General features: G+C 38.3%; 1 protein-coding gene across 6 annotated transcripts in view; it reads left to right on the forward strand.

The window, feature by feature from the left end:
• Positions 1-25281, forward strand: part of LYST (lysosomal trafficking regulator) — a 211994-nt gene that overhangs the window by 169755 nt on the left and 16958 nt on the right. For all 6 annotated transcript variants that reach the window (XM_049868668.1, XM_049868673.1, XM_049868670.1 and 3 more), the window contains 4 exons: positions 4682-4912; positions 8804-8993; positions 12779-12915; positions 16329-16427. In XM_049868668.1, the coding sequence (XP_049724625.1) occupies positions 4682-4912; positions 8804-8993; positions 12779-12915; positions 16329-16427 (657 nt within the window). The remainder of the gene's footprint in view (positions 1-4681; positions 4913-8803; positions 8994-12778; positions 12916-16328; positions 16428-25281) is intronic.

Raw genomic sequence — 25281 nt, forward strand, 5'->3', positions numbered from 1 at the left:
GAAAGCATCTTCCAGACCTTTTACTATATATACATATCATAGCATTTATATAATAATAATATTTTATAATCTTTTCCTCACCCTCTACAATATAGTCTTAACATTGTTCAAACTATTAGATATTGTTTTACACAATTTTTAATGGCTACTATTTCAAAATAAGACTATACAATAATTTATTTAACCTGACCTCTATTGTTAGAATTTAGTTAGTATTTTTTGCTGTTAAAATTAATATTCCTGAGGTTATTTCTTTATGTACATCTTTATTTTCTCAAAATAAATTCCAAAATAAGTGGAATTGTTGCATGTTACATGCACTTTTTTAGGTTGCTAGTTAGGCTACCTTTAAAAAAAAAAACTTATTTAAGTAACATTTATTGAGTCCCTACTATGTATCAGGCATTTTTGCTTGGCTCTGGGGATGCAAAGGTGATTAATACTCAAATAGCACTAGACATAATAAGCAGGGTTGGGAGGAAAGTTGGGACAGATGAGCCTGGCTGTGGTGAGAGAATAAGGCATGTAAAAGGAAGTTCCTCAAGGAGTGGGTGGTAAAAAGGAAAACTGTTAAGAGAAAGATACTTCTTGATACTGCCTAGTTGCTACTCAAAAACAATAACAAGGACAACAGATTAACCCTTCATCTACTGAGTTTGGGATTTAACCTCTTTGTTTTCCTAACTTTAAAATTAGGAAGTGGAATTACACTGATCTTGGAATTCCCGTCCAACTGATATTTTCTGTGTGCATTTATCAGGTGGTTATAACAAATACAGATAAAATGCACACACAGGACCTACAGTAAAGCATTCTATGTCTGGCTTATTTATGCAGATCTATTCCTGAAAAGTAGTTTTAAAATAAAAATTTCTTTAGTCTATTTTGCTCAGTAGTTATTTTGAGTATAAGGTAATATGGGGCCCTGGTTGCACAATGGTTAAGAGCTTGGCTGCTAACCAAAAGGTCAGCAGTTCAAATCCATCAGCCACTCCTTGAAAACCTTATGGGACAGTTCTGCTCTGTCCCATAGGGTTGCTATGAGTCAGAATTGACTTGATGGCAACAGGTTTGGTTTGGTTTGTTTTAAATCAAAAAGAAAAAACCCATTGCCCAGTTGAGAGCGATTCATAGTGACCCTATATGACAGAGTAGGGCTGCCCCATATGGTTTCCAAGGAGCACCTGGTAGATTCGAACTGCCAACCTTTTGGTTAGCAGCCATAGCTCTTAACCACTATGCCACCAGGGTTTAGGTTTGTTTTAAGATAATATAAAATTAATGCCCTTAAAAGACAGTCTAGAAGACAGAATAAGAGATTTACTGATGACAAAATAGAAGTTGAATGCCATGGCAAAGTTTGTTCTGGAAAAGGTGAATAATAACAGTGTGACTGGTGATTAATAGTTTTATATATAACAGTAAAAAAAATAAAGGCAAGGCTTTGGGTATAATTTTCAAGTTTTATTCATATTTGATCCAAAAACAATTAGGAATCCCCTTTGCCATGAGACCAGAAGAACCAGGTGTTGCCCAGCTACCACTGCTGAGCATTCTAATCAAAGATTTTCTAAAAAAATTCTGATCAAAGGGGGGAAAATGCAGAACAGAAATTGTAATTTTCATGGAATCCCAACTTTCTGGAGCCCAGGAGGGTAGATGAACCCCTGAAGCTATTGCCCTGAGATAATCTTTAAACCTTAAACCCAAAATATTTCCTGAAGTCTTCTTAAAACCAAACAATAGTTTAGCTTAACTAGGAAGGAATGTCTACTTGAGCATTGTGCTCTTTTAAGATCTATTTACATAGGATCAAATTGACAACAACAACTGAAAAAATTAGATAGGAAATTTAGGGGGCAGTGAGTTAATGTTAATGGGGGAAGAACAACTTGGAAAAGGAGGGTGAGAATGGTTGCACAATTCAAAGAATGTAATCAACTGAATTGTACATGTAGAAATTGTTGAATTGGTGTATGTTTTGCTGTATATATTCTCAACAACAGATACAAAATTATTTTTAAAAAAAAGGCAATTAGGAGTTTTGACACTAACGTCAGTATAATCTTTGCCCGTAGTCCTGTACTATCTTTTCAGTTATTCTTTTTTTTTAATTGTGAAAATATACACACCAAAACATCTGCCAATACAACAATTTCTACATTTGCATTGCAATGACACTGATTACATACTTCATGTTGTGCAGCCATTATCACTGTCCCTTTCCAAAGTATTCCACCACCATTAACGTAAACTCAGTGTCCAGCAAGAACTCCCCCTTTCCACCTCCTTCCTACCCTGGTAACCATTAGTAATCTTTGGTTTCTGTATATTTGCTTATTTCACATAAGTGGGATCATATAGTATTTGTCCTTTTGCGACTGACTTACTTTGCTCAGCATGTTTTCAAGGTTCATCCATGTTGTGGCACGCATCAGGACTTCATTTCGGTTTACGGCTGCGTAATATTCCACTGTCTGTGTATACCACCTTTTGTTTATCCATTCCTCTATTGATAGACATTTTGGTTGTTTCCACCTTTTGGCTGCTGTGAAAAGTGCTGCAGTGAACATCAGTGTACAGGTTTCTGTTTGTGTTCCTGCTTTCATGTCTTCAGTTATTCTGATATAAAATTCTTATGAAAAGTATCCATAAACTGAAATATACCAGATAATTCTCAATTTTACTGGAATTATCTCACTTATTCCATGGGACTTTAGAACTTTAAAAAGTATATTGTTTATGCCATTGTTCTAGGAATTGAATAAAATTTAATTAATGGGGCAAATTGAAGTATGGTGACTAAATACAGTCTCTGAATTCAGAACTGAGTTCAAATCCTCACTTTGTGACTCTGCCACTTGCTGTGTGACCTTGAGTAAGTAGTGTAACCTCTCTGCACCTAAATGTACAAATCTATAAAATGCTAATAATAATACCAATCTCATAAATAAGGAAAGAAATTCATTTAAGATAATGTCTGACACACAATTAAGTATAAATAAATATTAACTTTTTAAAAAGTCAAATAGAAGTGCCTTTTGACGTCCATTTATCATTCACTAATACACTGAGTTCACTTAGAAACTGATACCACAGAATGTTGAGAAGCACTATTAAAAATAAATATGAAAAAGTTCTGTTAGAGGATTTTAGAGTACATTAAATTAAGTAGCCATAAGATGGCCCTGCTTAAATAAGCATTTGTGACAGTTACATGACCTCTTATTGGTAGTGGTGATGGCAGAAGTGGTGGGGAAGGGAGGAGTGTTGAAGATTATTTGACTTCGAAAATGTCTTTAAAATTTTACTTCTGTAAGAATTTCCTCGCAGGCCCCAAATTTTAGATTAGAAAAGCCTTTTGCTTGTAAATAAACCAAGCCTTAGGGTGGACATTTGTCTGGGCATAGAGGCTAAGTATGAAGCTTTTCACAGAAAGAGTTAAGAGCCCAGTTCCTCCATAAAACTAGTGCTTTATACCAAATGGCTTAAGGGGAGCTCAAAAATACATACTGACCTGGAGTCTTAAAAACTTGGAAGCAACCATCCAAGCTACAAACAACTATTGGTCTTATTCTGGCTGGAGCAAAGGAGAGTGAAGAAAATTGAAGATTCAAGGGAGCAATTAGTCTAAAGGACTAATGGACCACATAAACCCCACAGCCTACATGATCCCGAGACCAGAAGAACTAGATGGTGCCCCGCTACCACTACCAACTGCTCTGACTGGGATCACAACAGAGGGTCCCAAGCAGAGCAGGAGGGAATTGTAAAACAAAAATCAAATCCATAAAAAAGACCAGACTTACTGGTCTGATAGAGACTAGAGGAACCCCTGAGACTGACCCTAAGAAGTCCTTCTAACATGAAACTGAAGCCATTCCCAGAGATCACCTTTCAGCCAAACAATAGAGAAGCCTACAAAATAAACAGTAAGACCCAGGAGGAACGACCTCCTTAGAACACTTAATTATATGAGACCATATGGGCAAAATCTGCCCAAAATCAAAGATGAGAAGGCAGGAAGGGGTAGGAAAACTGGGCAAAAGGTAAGGGGGAAACTAGGATGAAAATGGGGAGAGTGTTAACACATTGGGGGGACTGTGACCAACGTCTTAGAATATTCAGTGTACACGTTGTTGAATGGGCAGCTATTTTGGTCGGTAAACCTTCACCTTAAGCACAGTAAATTTTTTTCTTTAATTACTTTTGCACTTATAGAAATGTTATGTCTAGATATGTAAATGAACTTGGTATGGCTGATTACATGCCAAAAGCAAAACTGTACAAGTGCATATGCACGAACTGTGGTAGATCTGTACCCAGCTGCTGCCTGCTAGCTTTAGAAAAAAAGAAGCAAGTGAAATGCACATCGCTCTCCATCTGACTCTTTAAGAGATGACAACACTAAAAAGAAAAGTGTAATTAACACTCTGTACATTAAAGAGCTTGGAAGTTTCCTTGCAGTTGTTTAAGATTGACTTATAATTTTCACTAGAACCTAATTAATTCTTTCTTAAACTGCCTACCAGCATTGCATTTTAACTTCACTTTTGCCTTTGTCTTTATATCATTTTGCACAAGCGCCATGAGAATAAAACAAGTTGTCATTTTTCTTTTGGTATTATTGCCAAGTCTTGCTTTTTACATATCTCTTGTTCTTTTTTCTCTTACTGTTCAGACATACTTTGGAATGGACGTCTCTGCAGTTGAAGATCCCGTTCAGAGACGAGCACTGGAAACCATGATAAAAACCTACGGCCAGACCCCACGCCAGTTGTTCCACACAGCACACTCCAGCAGACCCGGATCCAAGCTCAACATTGAAGGAGAACTTCCTGCTGCCGTGGGATTGTTAGTGCAGCTTGCTTTCAGGGAAACCCGAGAACAGGTCAAAGAAGTTACCTCTCCGGTATGTCACTTGAATTTCAGTAGAATTCAGCAAAAACAGATTTAACTCCTGTGGTGCCAAGTCCTCTCCCAGGCTCTAGAGACACAGAAATGAGTAACATGGTCCCAACCTAAAGACGTGCGCCAGTTCGTAAGAGACAGATGCATGCAGTTAACAGCAGTTTCCTGTGTGTAGTAAAGGCTGTGTTAGTGATATGGAGAGAGCGCTTTTGGGAACAAAAAGAATGCTTATACCAGATTGTAACCTTCTTCAGGGAATAAGAGAAGGCTTATTGCTTTTTTTTTTTTTATTGCTGGGGAAAACCTCACATCATAGGATTGTGACATCATAGGACTTCTGCAAACAAGAGGAGAGAACCAGTCCAGGAATAGAGAATTCCTTTGGCTTCCCCAAATTGTAATAATAAAAAGTAATAGCTCTAACAATATGAAGTAGGTATAATCTTTACTTTGAAATAGAAAAATAAAGCAAACAAGGCTTACAAGTAAAATGGATTTTAATCTCCAAATAAATTCTTTATTATAAAAGCAGCATAAGATGGGAGACTGAATTATAGAGTGGTGTAAAGAGTTTGCAGAAAGAAATAGCAGGAAATGAAAAGGCAAGGGGAAAGTGGTTGTGAAGGGCCTTAGAAATGAAATAAAGCAGCTATCTCAAATTTAAGTAATCTGTGATCCATTTTCAGAAAAGAAGGCTTTCACAGACTTTGTTTTGACAATTTTTTCATAGAATAATGAACTTAAATATGTCAGACAGAACACTAGATGTCAACCGTTTATGCTCATAGCTCACATACACCAAATGTGCGTGTTAAATACAAACAAAACTTATAAAACCAGTAAAATTCAAATTTAAAACATTAATATGGTAGAGAATGTTGTTTTCCTGAAGACAGTAAATCACAAATTTTGTGTTTCCTAGTAGAAAGCTGTACTTTTTGTTTTGTGTTTACTTGTCAACGCTAAAGACTCTGAAGCCTTATAAACCATTTAAGTCATTGTCATTGCCTGGATCATTTTTTTAACTAGAATCCATTATTTTAACAGGTCAAAATGATTTAATAAATGGCATTTAATTTATTAGTGTACTTACTGCCAAACTGTTTTAAATCGGTGTGTATGTAGGGTCTGAGCATTGTATCTGCTCACAGTGTGAATGTGGTACCCACCCTCCTTATTCTCAATTCAGGACCCTCACACTGACCGTTCCTTCCACTTGGAATGACCTATCACCAGATAGATTCTGAGTTTGCTCTCATTTTACTCAGGTGTCTGCTCAAATGTCACCTCCTCAGAGAGTCTTCCCCGATCCTCATGTCTAAAATAGCAACTCCGTCATTCTCAGTCCTCTTCTTTGTTTTTTCTTCACAGCACTTGTCACCACCTGATATATTGCATATGTATTTGTCTGTTTATTGTCTCTCTCTCCATCTCAGCTATGGGATGTAACTCCATGAGGTCAGGGACTTCATCTGTCTTGTTCATTTGTGAGTCTTCAGCACCTAGGACAGTGCCTGGCAGATAGTGGATGTTTGCTGTTTCTTACATTAGTGAATGACTTCTAGGTGCAAGTTCTCCAGAACTTGGCTTGCCTGTACTTCTGTGTGACCTGTAAGGCCGCTTATTCCGCTACTTTTCTCTATTTGAACCACTGGGAAACCTTTCCTGCAGCATTGACTGCACCTTGACTCATTGGACCTGCACTTGACATCTACACAAAATGCAAGCACAAGCGTTGAAATTGAGATGTAGTACTTGATTATAAGGGAGCAGGGGAGTCATCTGAATGGTCTGGATATGCTTTGTGAACTTTATTTGATCACTGACATAAAAAATAACCAGAGCTGTAATAAAAGCTTTTCAGTAAAGCACCTGTTGCCATCAAGTCGATTCCAACTCATAACAACCCTGAAGGACACAGTAGAACTGCCCCGTAGAGTTTCCAAGGAGTGGCTGGTGGATTCCAACAGCTGACCTTTTGGTTAGCAGCTGTAGCTCTCTTCCACTGCACCACCAGGGCTCCTCATTTATGCATACTATGATGTAAAAGAGAGCACTGGTGGCACAGCAGCTAAAAGCTTGGCTGGTAACCGAAAGGTCAGCAGTTCAAATCCACCAGCTACTCCTTGGAAACCCTATGGGGCAGTTCTACCCTGTCCTATAGGGTCACTATGAGTTGGAATTGACTCAATGGTAGCAGGTATGCTGTAAAACAGTTACCACTATATATTTTTATGTAACTGGAAAACTAAAAGTTTAAACTCTGAAATTCATAAAAGGAATTTTCTGGCAAGGAATTGTGAGTGATAAATCACACTCTGAAGAGTCTCTGAGCCTGAAGAGTTTAGAGAAAGAACTTGTTTTCAGAATACCTGCCTCTGACCTAGTCCTCTCTCTAGCATACCTGAAGCTTTTCAGCTTTTCCAGACCTTCATTCTCTTTTCAGACCACTATGACGTCATTTAAAATTGTGTATTATTATGTGTCCCATAAATGGTTTGAAATAATTGCTGTATCCCTGATGGGCTGTGGGTTTCTTTAAGACAGTATGTAGGTCAGTGATGCCTATTTTTTTTTTTTTTCATTCATTTGAAAAATGATATAATCAAGTTTTACCGAAAACCATCAGGTATTTTTGTGGAAATGACTGAAATTTGCTTAGTATGTTCTTAGTTTTTATCAAATTATTGTAGCATTTTTCCTCTGAAGAGTTGAAAGTAAAACAATTAACCAAACTTTTACGTGTCTAAAAAGAGTAAATCCATAAAAAAGAAGAGGCTAATAGAAGATAAGACAGTCCAAAAAGAGTAGAATTTGCAAGAGGAACTCCTTAAAACTACATAGTTTCTTTCCTTGATCATCTTCTGCATAATTATTTTTACTTGGAATAAAAGAAACTTTTTCATTAGCATTTATGGGCAGGCACATGGGTATCACTCTACAGCCTTCCCTCGCCTTTGTGTATACAAACCCTGCCGTCTTCAAGCTCACCTCTTCCTTTGCTCTTCACTGACAACTCTTTTTTTCTCTAGCTCCTACAGTACTTGCTGTGGTTGTTCCCCATTTAGCATGTAATGCCCTCCACCTGGCCCTCTTAGTGTGTTCCACAGATGAACATTGTTCCTTCATTCATCAAACATCTATTGAGAACCTACTGTGTGCCAGGCACTGTGCTGAGACACAAAGATGAGTCAGATGTGTTCCCTGTCTTCATGGAGTTCACAGTCAGTGAGCTTTTCTGTGCTTCCTGTGGTCTTGATTTCTAATTGCCAAATATATAAATATACGGCCCTCTGGTGGCACGATGGTTAAAGTTCTGGGCTGCTAACCGAAAGGTTGGCCATTTGAACCTACCAGCTGGTCTGTGGGAGAAAAGACCTGGTGATCCACTCCCATAACGATTACAGCCTAGAAAGTCTGTGGGGCAGTTCTACTCTGTCATATAGTGTCACCATGAGTCACAGTCAACTCAGTGGCAAACAACAACTGTCTCTGTCTCTTTCTCTCTCCTTTGTATATATATACATGTCTTGTTAAACTATCAAATTTCAGTCCTCCTTTATGTGTCAACTTTAATTTAGGTATTTCAGCTAGGTTGAAAGAAATATACATGGTGCATTTTGTTTCTGCATTCGAATTTCAAGGAATTTTGAATTTTTAATCAGATATTTCCATGCAATCTAGGCTAGAGCCACAGAATTAAAATCAAATAAGGAGCACATGTTTCTATATGCTAAGCATGGGAAGTCAAAAAAAAGTATAAAATAATTCTTGCCCTCAAAGGGCTTACACTCAGATTACTCTCTTTTACTTTGTTTAGAATTTAAATTTAAAGCAACACTAGTTTTACTACCTTTTAAAAAATCATCATTTTTTCTTTCCTTGGTTCCAGAGTCCTTTGTCATGGATAAAAGCCTTGAAGTGGGGGGAGTATGTAGGCTCCCCAAGTGCTCCAGTGCCTGTGGTCTGTTTCAGCCAACCTCACGGAGAAAGATTTGGTTCTCTCCAGGCTCTGCCCACCAGAGCCATCTGTGGCTTGTCCCGAAATTTCTGTCTTCTGATGACATACAGCAAAGAACAAGGTAAAATAAAAGTGTAATGACAACAGACAACCCCTGTGGGAGCAGGAGAGCAGTGGGATAAAAAGTGATGCAGACCCCAAATTCTCATAAGACCAGACCTAATGGTCTGACTGAGACTAGAAGGACCCCCGGTGGTCATGGCCCCCAGACCTTCTGTTGGCCCAGGGCAGGAACCATTCCCAAAGCCAACTCTTCAGACATGGATTGGACTGGACAATGGGTTGGAGAGGGATGCTGGTGAGGAGTGAGCTTCTTGGATCAGGTGGACACTTGAGACTATGTTGGCATCTCCTGCCTGGAAGGGAGATGAGAGGGTGGAGGGGGTTAGAAGCTGGCGAAATGGACACGAAAAGAGAGAGTGGAGGGAGAGAGCAGGCTGTCTCATTAGGGGGAGAGCAATTGGGAGTGTGTAGCAAGTTGTATATGGCTATATGGCTTTTGGTGTGAGAGACTGATTTGATTTGTAAACTTTCACTTAAAGCACAATAAAAATTATTTTTAAAAAAGTGTAATAAGAATCATCCTGGGTTTATCTTTCATGAGATTTGAATGTTTCAAACTCATCTGTGCTGCTATTTTGTTGTATTTCTAAAGTTTTCTAAGTTCTTGGTGAAAAACTCTGCTCAGATTATGGTTATTTAGTACAATACAAGAATTAAAACATACTACATGAAAAAAACAGACATTAAATGCAGTGCCATTTGAAATGAGAGGACACATTTGAAGAAGACAAGAACAAATGGTTTTGTTCCCTTAAAAGCATGATCATTTTGATAGATATTTACACTTTAACTTGAGGCCCTGGAACCTGAGAACAGACTGTCATACTTGGCCAACAAATCTATTTATCTGGGAAGATGTAGCCATGGGATTCAAACAAACAAACAAAACAAAACAAGGAGTCAAGATAGCCTTGAAAATAAGTTTTAAAAACATAGACATCTGAAAACAGTTCTTTGTGACTCCTCAGAACGTGTGGGAAAGTGCTGTAGAGGCCCTCTCCGTATTTCTATATGTCAGCTAAGTAATCCCTCAGCCCTTCTAAATCAACCACTTCACTGAGTTCAAGAGCACTCTCCCTACTTACTTGTCATGGGTGTTGGGCACTAACATGAGTCACTGAGGGCACTCATCTGCTCAGTCAGGTTGGGCACAGATTTGCCTGAAAGCCAGCTTGTGTAGTGGGTGCCTCTTAGTGTACGTATGGTTAGCCTTTAACAGTACTTTGTACCGGCACCGTGCTCCAGCATCCAGCAAGCCTTCCATTCCACTGGCACTGCAATACGAGGGTACCCACGCCCATGCCAAACACCAGTCCCTTAAAGGAATTAAGTGTGCTAGCTGGCCACAGTTCTTTCAGGCTCACTATTATGTCTTTCATGAAACAAATGATTGTTTTTATAGTTGTTACAAGTAAGAAAAGATGCATACTGTTCCATCTAAGTTTAATGAGTCAAAATAAGGTCATATCTGTTGAATGGTAGTTATTGCGATAGCAGTGGCTTTTTCTTACTAGTATTTTGCAGTTAGTTGTGAGATGTATCATAAATAGTTTACTACTAACAATGCTTAAAGTACCAAAACTTGTGAATGATTTATCTTAAAAAAAAAAAGAGTAGATTGAGACAGAAGATTAGTTTGAAGCTTATCCCTATTGAGCAGAAGAGAAAGGGCTAGTAGTATCACTTACACTATGAGTCATATATATATATAATTCTCAGCCTGTCTCATTTGTGCCACTACAGTCACAAGCCCTTAGTGTGCCCTTAATAGCTGTATTCATTCAAATTACACTTTTCTTTCTTACAAAATGTATTTGGGATTTGTCAAAATCTAGATATGTCCAAAGAGGTAATATGCTAGTTATAGCTGTGCCTCAAGAGGCACGCTGCCTGAGTTCGCATTCCGCCTCTGAGACTTTATAGCTATGTGGCCTTGGGAGAGTTATTTAAGCTTTCCACATCCTGGCTTTTGACCTGTAAAATGGGAATAACAAAAGGATTTATCTCACAGGGTAATTTATTATAATGGTTGAATGAAATAATGCATGGAAATGCTTAGCACAGCGCCTAGCTCATTCTAAGTGCTTAATAAATGCCCAATGGACTGTAAACACCCTGTGGCCAGGGACCTACGACAGTGTTGTTCACTACATAGCAGCCCCCATGATAGGCATTGTGCAGGGGCGTTGACTGGGTGAGAGTGTGGCGTGCAGGTGAAAATTATGTCATGTATGAATAGCTGGAATGTGTTAAGTTTTATTGTTATATAAAATAGGTAGTTTTGCTTAATTGTACATGCATAAAACAATGCAACAACTAGACTGAGATGGTTTAATTATCTTAACCCCAATATAGGGCAGTTACTTAAGAGCCATTCCTCACAATTACCTGAGGTGATTTTTTTTAAAGAGTACTCAGTTTGGTCCCACTTGAGATAACACTGCATCAGAGCCTCTGGGGCCTGAGTGCAAGCCTACGTATGTTGAAAAAGCAATTTTATTGCAAACTCCTATTTAAGATTCATTGATCTAGTTGCCCACTAGATTCTGACTATGGTGACTCCATGTATGTCAAAGTAGAACTGTTCTCCCTAGGGTTTTCAGTGGCTGATTTTTCGGCAGTAGATAGATCCCCAGGCCTTTCTTCCAAGGTGCGTCTGGTTGGACTTAAACTGCAACCCTTTGGTTAGCAGCTGAGTGTGTTAACTGTTTGCAGCACCTAGGAAAAGTTTTATTTTTCTGTAAAAAAAAAAGATAGTGTGTCTTGTATTACTGGAATGAGTAATTAGAAACAGTTATTAAATATACCTGGTTCATTTAGCACTTGGTTTATTGAACATCTGCAATGTGTCAGGCATTATGGTAGATTTTGAGAGGTCCCAAGATTCATAGTACAGAGTTCCTTTTCCTGGGAGCCCTATATTTATAGGAGATAATATTTAATAAGTATATTCTAGTTCCTTTGTTGTTAAACTGGTGTTAGAATTTGGTATACTCAGCAAAACAAAAACAAACCTATGCATTTCATCTTCAATGGTTTATTGATTTACTCAAAGAGTATTATATTCATCTGTATGCTGGATATTTTGTTATGTACTAAAGTAAATAAAGCACATTCTCTCTCAAGGAACATAAAACATTCTAAGTTCCAAGGGCAGTGCCATTTATAGCATTTATGCTGCTAAATTTAGCTCTATTCACCATACCAACAAGACACAAATTGGGAATGATATTGAAAAAAAGATGTCATGGTTTCCAAATCTTTATGCCAAAGGGCATAGTATTATTTTGTGAAAAAGAGAAAGAGAGAGAAGAATGGAAGCTTATTGAATGAAGGTACCATGCAAAGTCCTTGCAGTTGACGGGATTAAAATATCCCTTCTTGGGGCAGGTGTTGCTTCTGCCCTAGCAATGCCCTCTTTCTAGTGGTAATAGTTGTCTATATTGATTATTCAGCAGGGGGAATCTAGAGTAGGTATTTAAACAGTAACTTGTCTCAGATCATGAATACAGTAAGCTTGACTATCATCCTCTTTTATAAAAATTTCTTAACAGAAATTTTGGATCTACATAAGTAAATCCCAACCAAAAGCACCAGGAATGAAAAGGAATACAGTTGTACCCTTAGAAGCCTGTTAACATTAAAGGAATATAAAATGATTTGCACTGGAATGGAATTGTGTTCTGTTATATAAACTTCAGCCTTTAACCTGCCACTCATACGGCTGTCAAATAACAGCGGAACATTGGCGTTCTGATAAGTTTATTTCTCCTTCTCCTTGAGGTGTGAGAAGCATGAACAGTACTGACATTCAGTGGTCAGCCATCTTGAGCTGGGGATATGCTGATAACATTTTAAGGTTGAAGAGTAAACAAAGTGAGCCTCCAATAAACTTCATACAAAGTTCACAACAATACCAGGTAAACTTTTTTTATGAAATCTTTATAATCATAAAATATAATACTTTAAAAAGGACTCAGACTGATTGCAGCTAGTTTTTAATATCCTGCAATTAGTCTAATCCAAGAAGCTGATGGTGCTAGCTATGTGTCTCATTTACAGTGTTTACAGACTATATACAGTGGTTACAGATGTCCTAACTACTGCCGTTCTACATCCTGAAATTTGTTTTCTACCTAGTGTCTCACCGAGAGAGTATCATATCATACTCTCTTACTCAGTATCAACTAGTAGCCCAGTATTTGAACAAAATCAGCTTCCTTTCTTCTCAGTGTTCACTTTCTGCAGGGCACTGTGTCATTCATCTCTGTAACCATACTGCCATCTTTTATACCTGACTCATCCTAAATGGGCCAGATCAAGTGTCATGATATACTAGAAAGAATATTGGGCTTAAAACCTGTGATTTGGATTAGTGTCCCTTGCTTTGTTATTTACTAATTTTGTAGTCTTGGACAAGTAACTTAACCTTTCCAAACTTGGATTTCTTCCTTTATCTTTAAAACCGAGGGAGTAGTATCACACTACTCATTCTTAAGAATGTTGTAAAAGAATTTTCCAATGTCTGTGAAAGTACCTTGTACACTACGAACCACCATGTAAATACACAGTATTGCCAAAACTTTTACAGGCTCTAGACTGTATGCAGGGAGCCCTGGTGGCGCAGTGCTTAAACTCTCAGCTCCTAACTGAAAGGTCAGCAGTTGAAACCCACCAGCCACTCCACAGGAGAAAGATGCGGCAATCTGCTTCCATAAAGACTACAGCCTAGGAAACCCTGTGGGGCAGTTCTGCTCTGTCCTGTAGGGTCACTGTGAGTCGGAATCAACTCAGCGGCACACAACAACAGAATGTGTGCCAGATCTTTTTTCTTTTACTTCCATGGGAAGTTTTTTACCTTTTTTTTTTTTTTTTTATCTGTATAACACCTGCCATCTATTCATGTGTCTTAAAATGTATTCCTATTCCCTAAGCACTTTAGAAATGGAGTAAGCTACTTTGGGGGAATTTTTAGCAGCGAAAGAAGGGAAAGCAATGACTTATTTTCTTGACCCTCAAAATATCCAGGAAAAAGGTCATCACCATTTGTTATCTGGCTCCAATGGACCCTTTATATTTTTTTCATTTTTAAATCATTTTGTCAGTAAAGTACAGAAGTAAGAATAAAAGGATGATTTAAAAATAATCTTAGTTTTTAATAAGAATTTAAACATTGCAAAATTGTATCATATGAAGTTTGGCATATCCACTTCATAAAAGATAAAAGAATACTCTTAAAAGTACTTTAATGAAATGGGATAGTCCAGATTCTTGTAGAAAAATACTGTGTGATAAAGTACTTGCTGTCAAATGACTAACTGGATGAAAATGCCGTATTTCATTTTTATCCTTAGAAATATATTTTTCTTTCATTAATTCTGAAGTATGAAAGAATTCATCTAGAATCAGCGGCATGTCTAGGATATTCCACCAGCCCTGGGGACATGGCACCACTGAGTAGTTTCTATTAACCCAGTACAGCCCAACATCCTTCCTAAAGCACGATAAAGTGTTAATTAAAAGATTAACGAGCTTGATTTGTATTTTTGAGCTGATATTATGGTAAAGTTATCTGAAAGAGGGTTGTCAGATGTGTGGACAGGGGTACAATTTCAGTGCTTGCCATTGGCATCATTTTCCGGAAAAAGCCTCTGACTGTACCAGGTTAATAGAAACTGCTCAGTGGCGCCACACACCCAGGACCAGTGCAGTATCCGCCATACCTGTCATGCACTGGTTATGCCTCTGTCTAGAATATCGTCATGTGAAGACAGTTTGAGATTTCACTTACGTATCAATTTCATCATCATCATTAGAGTCTAGAGTCCAGCTGTCTCTTTGCATTCATCTTCTGGTGTGTCTCATAGTTGTGAAGCATCTTCCTCAGTCCGTTTTCTTCTCTTTCCTTGTATTGGTAGGAAATTAAAAATTCTAAATCCTCAACTGTGTTCAGACTACAAAATGGTGTCTCTAGTCTTCTTTTATACTTTCTTGAGAGATAACGCCGTAGTTTGGGCAATGCAATAAGAAAACTGAAAGGTGACTATTTATTTCCTATATTACATTATCCTGCTGGGAGATTCTATCATTCTTCTATTTTCTTATTATTTTCAGTTGCTTATTTAAGCATAGTTGGGAATAATTGATTAGTAATGATGAAATAATTCCTAGGATGATGAAATAGCAAAATGTTTCAAGATATTGGGAAAATAAGATCATTAAAACCCTATTATATAACTTAGATTTATAAAAGGGTTCACTGGACCCATATGGTATTTGCAAAACAGAATGAGTTTATATCCACAGTTTCTCTTTGTCCTTTGGAAGACCTCTAAGAGAGAATAAAAGTTATGAAGTATCAATTCTTATAAACAGAACTGCTAAAAACGAAACTCAAAAATAAAATTGGATCCAATGGACCTTGATGGTATATTAAGAGTTAAGAGAGACCAGGATTCATGCAAGTTATTTTCTCATTGAACACATTTGTAAATCCAGGGAGAGAAATCAGCAAAAGACATTTGAAACTATAAGCAAGAGGACAGGATTTTGAGGAACATTGGGCATGAGGCGGGGCTGGCCTTAGCCTGAGGGAGCACTTCCCCTCTAAGTCAGGAGAAGACACAGAGACACCCTGAGGTGCAAAGGAGGGAAGAGGAAGAAGTCCATGGCCGACAGCCTCTCATCTTCTTGATGAAGTGAGTGACTGTGGAGAACAGCTCCTGTGTGGGAAGTGGCCCTGTGAGTCAACTAGTGCCAAAAGGAAGACCTGTCAGGAGGTGTGGAGAACTGAGCTGACCTTGCACAGCCCTGTACAGTTTTCCATGCCTGCGATTAGGCAAGGGGTTTTGTACTAAAGGAATGATCCCAGTTTTCTTTGTTTTTTTCCTTCACATTTACCTTTCCTTCTTCTCCTACTTAACAGGCTTTAAAACTGTTAAAAGCAAAAGCTCTGTTTACATGTACCACTAAAAAACAGGAAAAGAAAGAAATACAAGTAAAAAGCAGGTAGATGTATAACAGGCACACACAACCTTGGATCTACTCAAGGATTTGTTACATTTCTGAGGAACAAACGGCCACGTGTTGTTTATATACAGAGAAATGTAAAATCATAGACTTCGTTATAATACGTTTTAATTTTGCAACAGCTTTTAGGCATCTGGCTTAAAGTTACAGAATGCTGTTATTATATCTGGCACCATTCTAAACATTTCAAGTAAAAGGTTTACCTTAAATTTTATGATTATATGTTTTTTTAAATAGCTGTCATAAAAATAGGATTTCCCATGCTTTTAGCACACAATGATCTTTGACTTGTCATTTTCCAAAGGTGACAAGTTGTGCCTGGGTCCCTGACAGTTGCCAGCTGTTCACCGGAAGCAGATGTGGGGTCATCACGGCCTACACAAACAGACTCACCAGCAGCACGGTAGGCTCCGCCCTCACTTCGTGGGTCGCTGGGAATTGTCACTCCAGTGAAAGAAATAAATCCTTTATAAAGTATACTTTATTTTTTATAAGATTAATTTTAAAAATAAGTATTTTATACTTTCATCTCTTCCCACACATTTGCCCTTGGAATGTCAAAGGCCACGTATGAAACTCTGCATTTTAGGCTTATTAGGATCCTGCTAAACTTTGGGTAATTAAAGTAGCCTTATTTTTTTTGTTTCAGAAATAGTATTTTGGATTATGACCTATTTTATATTTAGGCTTTTTCATTATATGTTGATGCATGCCTATATTCTCGGTATTGACCTGAATGCTTAAGAGTGTGCCACAGATTCTATCTAATTTGAAAATTTAGAACCACTAATGTTCAATTTTTTCATGTTCTCTGGATATATTAAACTCTCCCCTGTCGTGATTTCTACCACTTACTGGAAGGTTTTTTGTTTTGTTTTGTTTTGTTTTAAGCCATTCACTCAACTCCCAGGACTTGGGAATTAAATCATAATGTAATACAGTAAAGATAAGACATTATTTAATGTTTCTTTTAATTTATTGTCTTTTTTTGGAATCAGCTGCCTGTGGTGCAGTTGAGGATAAAGGACAAAATTGTGTGATAACTTAGTAATTATCATTCTCATCTTTTGTTTTTCTGTGCTTTTTTCCCCCAATATTATTTTCACCATTGTTGTTGTTAGGTGCCCTCAAGTTGGTTCTGATTCATAGCAACCTTATGTACAACAGAATGAAACACTGCCAGTCCTGCACCATCCTCACAATCGTTGTTATGCTCGAGCCCATTGTTGCAGCCACTGTGTCAGTCTGTCTCGTTGAGGGTCTTTCTCTTCTTCGCTGACCCTCTATATTGTGACCCCATCATATTGATTAAATATATTTACTGAGTGAAACCTGTATTCCTAGCGTAGGATGACTCTCTGCTCCTTCTTTCTTTTTGATCCAGCTTTATTCCCTTTTAAACCTTTGCTGAGGTTCTCTGCCATGGTCCCTGGGGTATAAATGTGACCATAATCTTGTTTCTGTCTCTTAGCCTAGTTGCAAGAGGCAGTGACATGTATGCCCGGAGAAAAGTTCACATGGAGGCTAGAGGAACACAGAGGAGGGAACACCAAATGTCAGGGGCTCCGGTCACTCTCAGGCTGGACCTTAAAGGGCCACTTTATGAATTTTTTAAGGGCAGAAAAAAAGGGAAGAACATTTCAGACAGACGGAACAGAGTTTCAGGCAGAGTTTTATAAACTTATAAAACCTACACAACAGCATGGAATCAAAGGCATGGTATGTTTGGATATGATAGTTTTATATGACTGGAATGTAGCATGTGGTGGAGGAATGGCAAAAAAATGAGATAAGTAGCTGGAGGCCAAGAGTAAGGTTCTTCTATGCTATAAATAAAGAAATGCTAAGGAACCTAGACAATGAATAAGGAAGACTGAAGAAGAATTGATGCCTTTGAATTACAGCATTGGCAAAGAATATTGAATATACCGTGGACTTCCAGAAGAACAAACAAATCTGTCTTGGAAGAAGTAAAGCCAGAATGCTCCTTAGAAGTGAGGATGGCAAGACATCATCTCACATACTTTGAACATGTTATCAGGAGGGACCAGTCCCTGGAGAAGGACATCATGCTTGGTAAAGTAGAGGGTCACCAAAAAAGAGAAAGGCCGTCAACGAGATGGATTGACACAGTGGCTGCAGTGATGGGCTCAGGCACAGCAGTGGTTTTGAGGATGGTGCAGGACTGAGCAGTTTCCATTCCGTTATACAGGGGGTTGCTATGAGCCAACTCAACGGCACCTAATAACAACAAGGAATCTAGCCAAAGAAGTGGCATAACTTTTGGAAGTCTCCTGTCTTTCTCCAAAGGTCTAAAACAGATGTTAATTTTATGACATCTTTAATCACCACTGTCACTACCTGTTATCTTCTGAGTTCACCCTTCTTTTTCATTTATTCTACAAACAGATTCTAATCACTGCTGTCGGGGCGGCTGTCTGCTTGTGTATTCAGATCATTTTGCACCATGACATAGGTACCTTTTTAAAAACTAGCTTCATCTTTTGCTTTTATTTCCTCTTGCTTTTCCTAAGGCTTTGAACAGCCTTGTTCTTAGTTTTCCTCACTTCTGATCTTCCTACAACTGAAGTTTTAATTGTGCACTGACACAGTATGCTGTACAGGTATTAAAAAAAAAAAAAAGATCGCGCTGTCAGTATGGGAGTAATTGTACACAGAATAGCTTCGAACATACCAGATCAAGGGCGTAAGGGTGTATGATTTGAATACAGCAAGACATATACTTCTTTTAGTTTCGAAGTCACAGTAGACTTGTGAAAGCTTCTGTTGCTTACCTTTCCTCAGGTATATATTTGCCTGAAAACAGATTTTTCAGCTCATTTATAGGGTTTTCATTTTCTCCTAAATATTAGGTAATTGAGTCACGAGATTAACAGTTACTGTTTAAACAGTATCAAAAGCCACCTAGCTCCGTGGTTTTAGTATTGTTTGATTTGCAGGACAGTTACTTGGGTTTTGTAGATGCCGTTGTTGTCAAGGTTCTGTCTCAAGGACCATCTCACTGTTTTTGGTGTCCCTGAAGCTGCAGTTGTGACTCTGTGCCTGTTTACTCCCTAAATAACTCACAAAGTAAAAGGTAGAGGACAGGTCAGTAAATCTTTAGTACAGGACCTCCATATCCACAGGTTCTGCACCCACAGATTGAACCAACTGTGGATCGAAAATATTTGGGGGGAAAAAAGCTCCAAAAAGCAAAGCTTGAATTTGCCACTTGCCAGCACTACGCTGAACCCACAGGAATGCAATGATGTGTAGACATCCCCTGCTGCAGCCTCTCACCATTTCACAGATCCTCAGTCTCTCTTCAGCACTCATTGTTTGAGCATTGTTTGCCTTGTGTCCGGTTATTATTCCCTAGACAATACAGTACTGTATAACAACTATTATATAACATTTACATTGTATTAGGTATTATAAGTAATCTAGAGATTATTTAAATATATGGGAGGATGTGTGTAGTATATATGCAAATACTACATCATTTTATATAAGGGACTTGAGCATCCTCGGACTTTGGTATCTATGGGGAGTCCTGAAACAAATCCCCTGCAGATACCAAGGGACAACAGTATTATGTCCCTTTTAATATATTTTTTACAAAAATGAACTTGAATGACAGTGGACAGTAAGAGAATGGTCTAAAACTGACAGAAAAATATTGGCTTTAGAAGCCCGGACTTGCAACCTATCAAGTAAAACACTAACCTCATTTTAGTTTTGATGTTGAGACAAGTCATTAGTTTACAATCAGTGAATCAGAGGCAGTTGCTGTGTTTAAAAATGGGACACTGAAGAAAGACAAAGTAGATGTGAGAAAAAAACCCAGTAGAACTTCTAATAAAAATAATTGTTGTTAGGTGCTGTCGAGTCAGTTCCAACTCATGGTGACCCTGTGTACAACAGAACGAAACATTGCCTAGTCCTGCACCATCCTCACAATCATTGCTATTTTTGAGCCCATTGTTGCACCCACTGTCAGCCTGTCTCATTGAGGGTCTTCATCTCTTTCACTGACCCTCTACCTTACCAACCATGATGTCCTTCTCCAGGGACTGGTCCCTCCTGATAATCACGTGTCCAAAGTAAGTGAGACAAAATTTCGCCATCCTTGCTTCCAAGGAGCATTCTGGCTGTATATCTTCCAAGACAGACTTGTTCCTTCTTCTGACAGTCCATGGTATATTCAGTATTCTTCATCAACACCATAACCCAAAGACATCAATTCTTCTTCGGGCTTCCTTATTCATTGTCCAGCTAACACATGCATGAGGTGATTGAAAATACTATGGCTTGGCTCAGGCATACCTTAGTCTTCAAAGTGATATCTTTGCCTTTTAACACTTTAACGAGATCTTTTGCAGCAGATTTGCCCCATTATTTCATGGGGCATTTGATTTCTTGACTGCTGCTGCCAAGGGTGTTGATTGTGGATCCAAGTAAAATGAAATCCTTGACAACTTCAATCTTTTCTTCATTTATCAGGATGTTGCTTATTGGTCCAGTTGTGAGGATTTTTGTTTTCTTTATGTTGAGGTGTAATCCATACTGAAGGCTGTGGTCTTTGATCTTCATTAGTAAGTGCTTCAAGTCCTCTTCACTTTCAGCAAGGAAGGTTGTGTCATCTGCATAATGCAGGTTGTTAATGAGTCTTCCTCCAATTCTGATGTCACGTTCTTCATATAGTCCATCTTCTCGGATTATTTGTTCAGCATACAGATTGAATAAGTATGGTGAAAGGATACAACCCTGACACACACCTTTCATGATTTTAAACCATGTAGTATCTCCTTATTCTGTTTAAACGGCTACCTCTTTTTATAGGTTCCTCATGAGCACAATTAAGTGTTCTGGAATTCCCATTCTTTGCAACGTTATCTGTAATTTGTTATGATCCACACAGTCAAATGCCCTTGCGTAGTCAATAAAACACAGGTAAATATTTTCTGGTATTCTCTGCTTTCAGCCAAGATCCATCTGACATCAGCATTGATATCCCTTATTCTGTGTCCTCTTCTGAATCTGGCTTGAATTTCTGGCAGTTCCCTGTCAACGTATAACAGCTAGTGTTTATTGAATATTTACTTTGTCAGGCATTATTCTAAATACTTTACATATTGTAACGCATGAAACCTTCATAACAACTCTGATGTAGACTTTATTGTTATCCCCGTTTTCAGATGAGACTGCTGAAACACAGAGGGATTAAGTAACCTGCCCAAGATCATACAGCTAGTTAGTTGTAATAGCTGGTAAAGAGCAGATCACGGAATTAATGAACTAGAAAAAAGATATTTAAAAAATTACAAAGAATGTAACAGAAAGATAAAGAATTGAAAAAGATGAGGAGAAGAGGTATGGAGAATAGAATTGAGAAGGTCCAACTTATGCCTAATAGGTACAGGAAGAAAGAATAGGAGAAAGGGAGAATTTGAAGAGATAATGCCTAAGAATTTTCCAGAATTAAAACATGAACTTCAAAATAAAGTATCAGAGTGATTCCCTGGCAGGATAAGTAAAAATGAGTCAAACCGATTTTCTCCATACATCCCCACACCAATTGCCCTAGCTCAAGTCTTTACCATATCCTGCCTGGATGTCTAACTGGTATCCTTGCCTACAGTCTCATAACCTTTTAAGGGTTTCTCCTTGCAGGCTAGGATGGTCTTCCTGAAATGCTGATTGAATCATATTACTCTCCAACTTAAAATTTTTTTGTGCCTCCTCATTATTTGGGTCATTATTTGGGGGATAAAATCCAGATGGCTAGGCATCACACACCATGCCCTTAGCCCCTGTCTGCCTCACCACCCTCATTTCTTCCTACTACCCATGCAGTCTTAATTGCAGTACCACTTTCTCTCATGTCTCCTTTCCTTTCATATGCTGCTTCTCTTAGCCCAGAATGCCCTTTGACAACCCTTTTTAATAAATTCTTCTTTTTCTTTAAACCTCAGTTTATATGCCGTCTTCCCAGGAAATCCTTCTTGTACTGCCTCCACCCAATCTGAGGAAGTGACTTACCTGTGAGTAAGTCTCTGAGGCCCTTGTCGAAATCCTTTTTAGTAGTGCTGATTTCTCCCACAGAGCTCCTGGAGGGCAAAGTCTATCTTTTACCTCCGTACCCCCAGTTCCTAGTTCAGTGCCAGGCCCATGGTAGCAGGCTCTTAGCAATGTTTGTCGGGTGAATGAATAAATAAATTGCATTCCAGGTTGCCTCTGTATAATATGCAAATCACTCGTTTGTCCTTATTAAAAATCTCTATGATCATGGAGGAAATTTCTTGTTTCTTAAAAAAGTTAATTAAAATAATCTTCCCCTGAAACAACTACGGCTGGATAACTTAAGGTTTTTCTTTTCTTTCTCTTCTAATTTTATTTTGTTGTTGTCAAAAATGTACGCAGCAAAGCATACACCAATTCAGCAGTTTCTGCATGTACCACTTAGTAACTGGTTACATTCTCCAAGTTGTGCAACCATTCTCACCCTCCTTCTCTGATTTGTTCCTCCCCCATCAACATAAATTCACTGCCCCCTAAAATTCATATCTAATCTTTCAAGTTTTTGTTGTTAATTTAATTCCATGTGGATAATTCTTAAAAGAACATAATGCTCCAGGCAGAGATTTTTTACTAGTTAAGCTAAACTATTGTTTGGTTTTAAGAAGATTTCAGGGGATATTTTTGGTATGAGGTTTAAAGATTATCTAATGGCAGTATTTTTCAGGGGGTCATCCAGGCTTCATGTCTCCAGGATGTCTGGGGTCCATGAGAATTTGAAATTCTGCTGTGCATTTTTCTCCTTTTTGATCAGGATTTTTCTCTGGAATCTTTGGTCAAAATATTCAGTGATGGTAGCTGGGCACCATCCAATTCTTCTGGTCTCATGGCAAAAGAGGCAATTAGCCACCCATTCTGTATCTTTCTTCTATTCCTGACTCTGCTTTTTCCTGTTTTTCCAAGCAAACAGACCAATTGCTGTGCCTTGGATGGCCATGGATGGCCACTTGCAAGCTTTTAAGACCCTCAGGTACTATGCATCGAACTAGAAGGTAGAACAGCAGCACTGAACACATTATTATTAGACCATTTAACTGGGATGTCCCAGGAAACCATGACCCTAAACTTCCAAACTAAGAAACCAGATCCCATGATGTTTTTGGTTGTACATAAGCAGCCTCAGCAGCTACTTTTTTTTGTCGTTGTAAAATATATCTATCACACAACTTTTGCCGATTCAACTTTTTACAGTTGTACAGCTTATTAACAGCAATTACAATAACGGGCTGTGCAACCCTACCCTTAATCAACAGTACTTCTGTCACCATTAACCCCCCCTGTCTCCCTCCCTCCCATCCCTGGTAACCACTAATAAACTCTGTTCTCTATACATTTGCCTTTTCTTATCTTTTTATATAAGTGAGGTCATATAATATTTGTCCTTTTGTGATTGACTTGTTTCACTGAGCATAATGTCTTCCAGCTCCTTCCATATTGTAGCATGTATCAAGACCTTATTTCTCCTGCTGGCTGAGTAGTATTCCATTGTATGTATGTACCATTTTTTGTTTATCCATTTGTCTGTTGATGGGCATTTAGGTTGTTTCCACCTTTTGACTATTATCAATAATGTACAAGTCCCTATCTGAGTCTCTACTTTCAAGTCTTTTGGCTATATACCTAGAAGTGAAATTGCTGGGTCATATAGTAGTTCTATTTCTAGATTTTTGATGAACCGCCACACTGTTTTCCACAATGGCTGTACCATTGTGCATTCCCACCAACAATGAATAAGGGTTCCAGTTTCCCCACATCCTCTCCACATTTGTTATTGTCTAGGTTTTTGTTTTTTTTTTTTATTGTCTTCCTTACCAGTTGGTTACCCATTGCCATCAAGTCAATTCCAATTCATACCCTATAGGACAGAGTAGCACTGTCTCATAGAGTTTCTAAGGAGTGCCTGGTGGATTCAAACGGCCAACCTTTTGGTTAGCAGCCGTAACTCTTAACCAAAGTGAAATGGTATCTCATTTTCGTTTTGATTTGTATCTCTTTGAGGGCTAATGACGCTGAGCATCTTTTCATATGCATGGTGGCCATTTGAATGTCCTCTTTGGTGAAATGTCTATTCAAGTCCTTTGCCCATTTATGATTCAGTTATTTGTCTTTTTGTTGTTAAGTTTTTGAAGTTTTGTATGTATTTTGGTCATTAGAATATTGTCAGATATATGCTTTCTGAAAATATTCTCCCAGTCCGTAGCTTATCTTTTCACTTTTTCAGTAAAGTCTTTTGACGAGCAAAAGTTTTAAATTTTTTTTTTTTTTTTTAGGTTTTAAAATCATCAAAGAGGTAATAAGCTATTAAGGGCAGAGAGGTAAATAGACAGGGAGACAGCTTTAGCCCTGAGTGCCCTTGTCAATCCTGAAACTCTGGTCCTGCCCTTGGACAGCATCTTGTGGGAAGAATAAAAAATGACACCCAGGGACTGAGTAAGCTGGGAGTCCCACAAGAGACCCTAAAGAGTGAGGGTGAATTGGATAGGGACCAACCCTTGCCTAAAATTACAGCCTGGGTTGAAATTGTCTGAGTAGTCCAGGATCCTCAAGACTTGACCCTGGTGTAGGGTGGCCCAGTCAGTGGGCAGAAACAGGAAAAGTACCTGCCTTCTATTCCTCAAGCAGAAGAATTACTACAAAGAAGACTAAGTACAGAAAAAAAAATACATAGATAAGGACATGAATTAGTAAATATGTTAAAAAGTTAAAACTTGGTTATAATAAAGGAACTGTAATTTAAAGCAATTTTGATTGCTATTTAAAACAAGAAATTTTCAAAGATTTAGCATTGGAGTGGGGGGTGGCCATAAACTCAAGTGCTGCAGAGCCCAGGCAGAGAGGAGAATGGTTGACTTGTGCCGTCTGGAAGACAGTCAGTGGTGTTGAACAGGCCAGCTCCATGCACCTGAGGGCCCAGGATAAGAGTGCAAATGGACACCCATATACCATATATCTAAATACTTTAAAGCTGTAAGTTAAGCTAACTAACTGTTTAATAAAATATATTCTAACCTCCTACCTTGATAAATATATCTACATAAAGACCAGGAAGGCTAGGTTTCAATTTAGACTTGTTGGACACCTTGGAGTTTTATATCAGAAAGTGACCACACAATCCGAGGTGCCCCAGCCCGTGGCTTGTTCGTCTTTTATTCACACTCAGGCTCTGTCCCACCCTTTGG

This window comes from Elephas maximus, chromosome 24 (genome assembly GCF_024166365.1).
Source record: "Elephas maximus indicus isolate mEleMax1 chromosome 24, mEleMax1 primary haplotype, whole genome shotgun sequence".
NCBI classification, from domain to species: Eukaryota; Metazoa; Chordata; class Mammalia; order Proboscidea; family Elephantidae; genus Elephas; species Elephas maximus.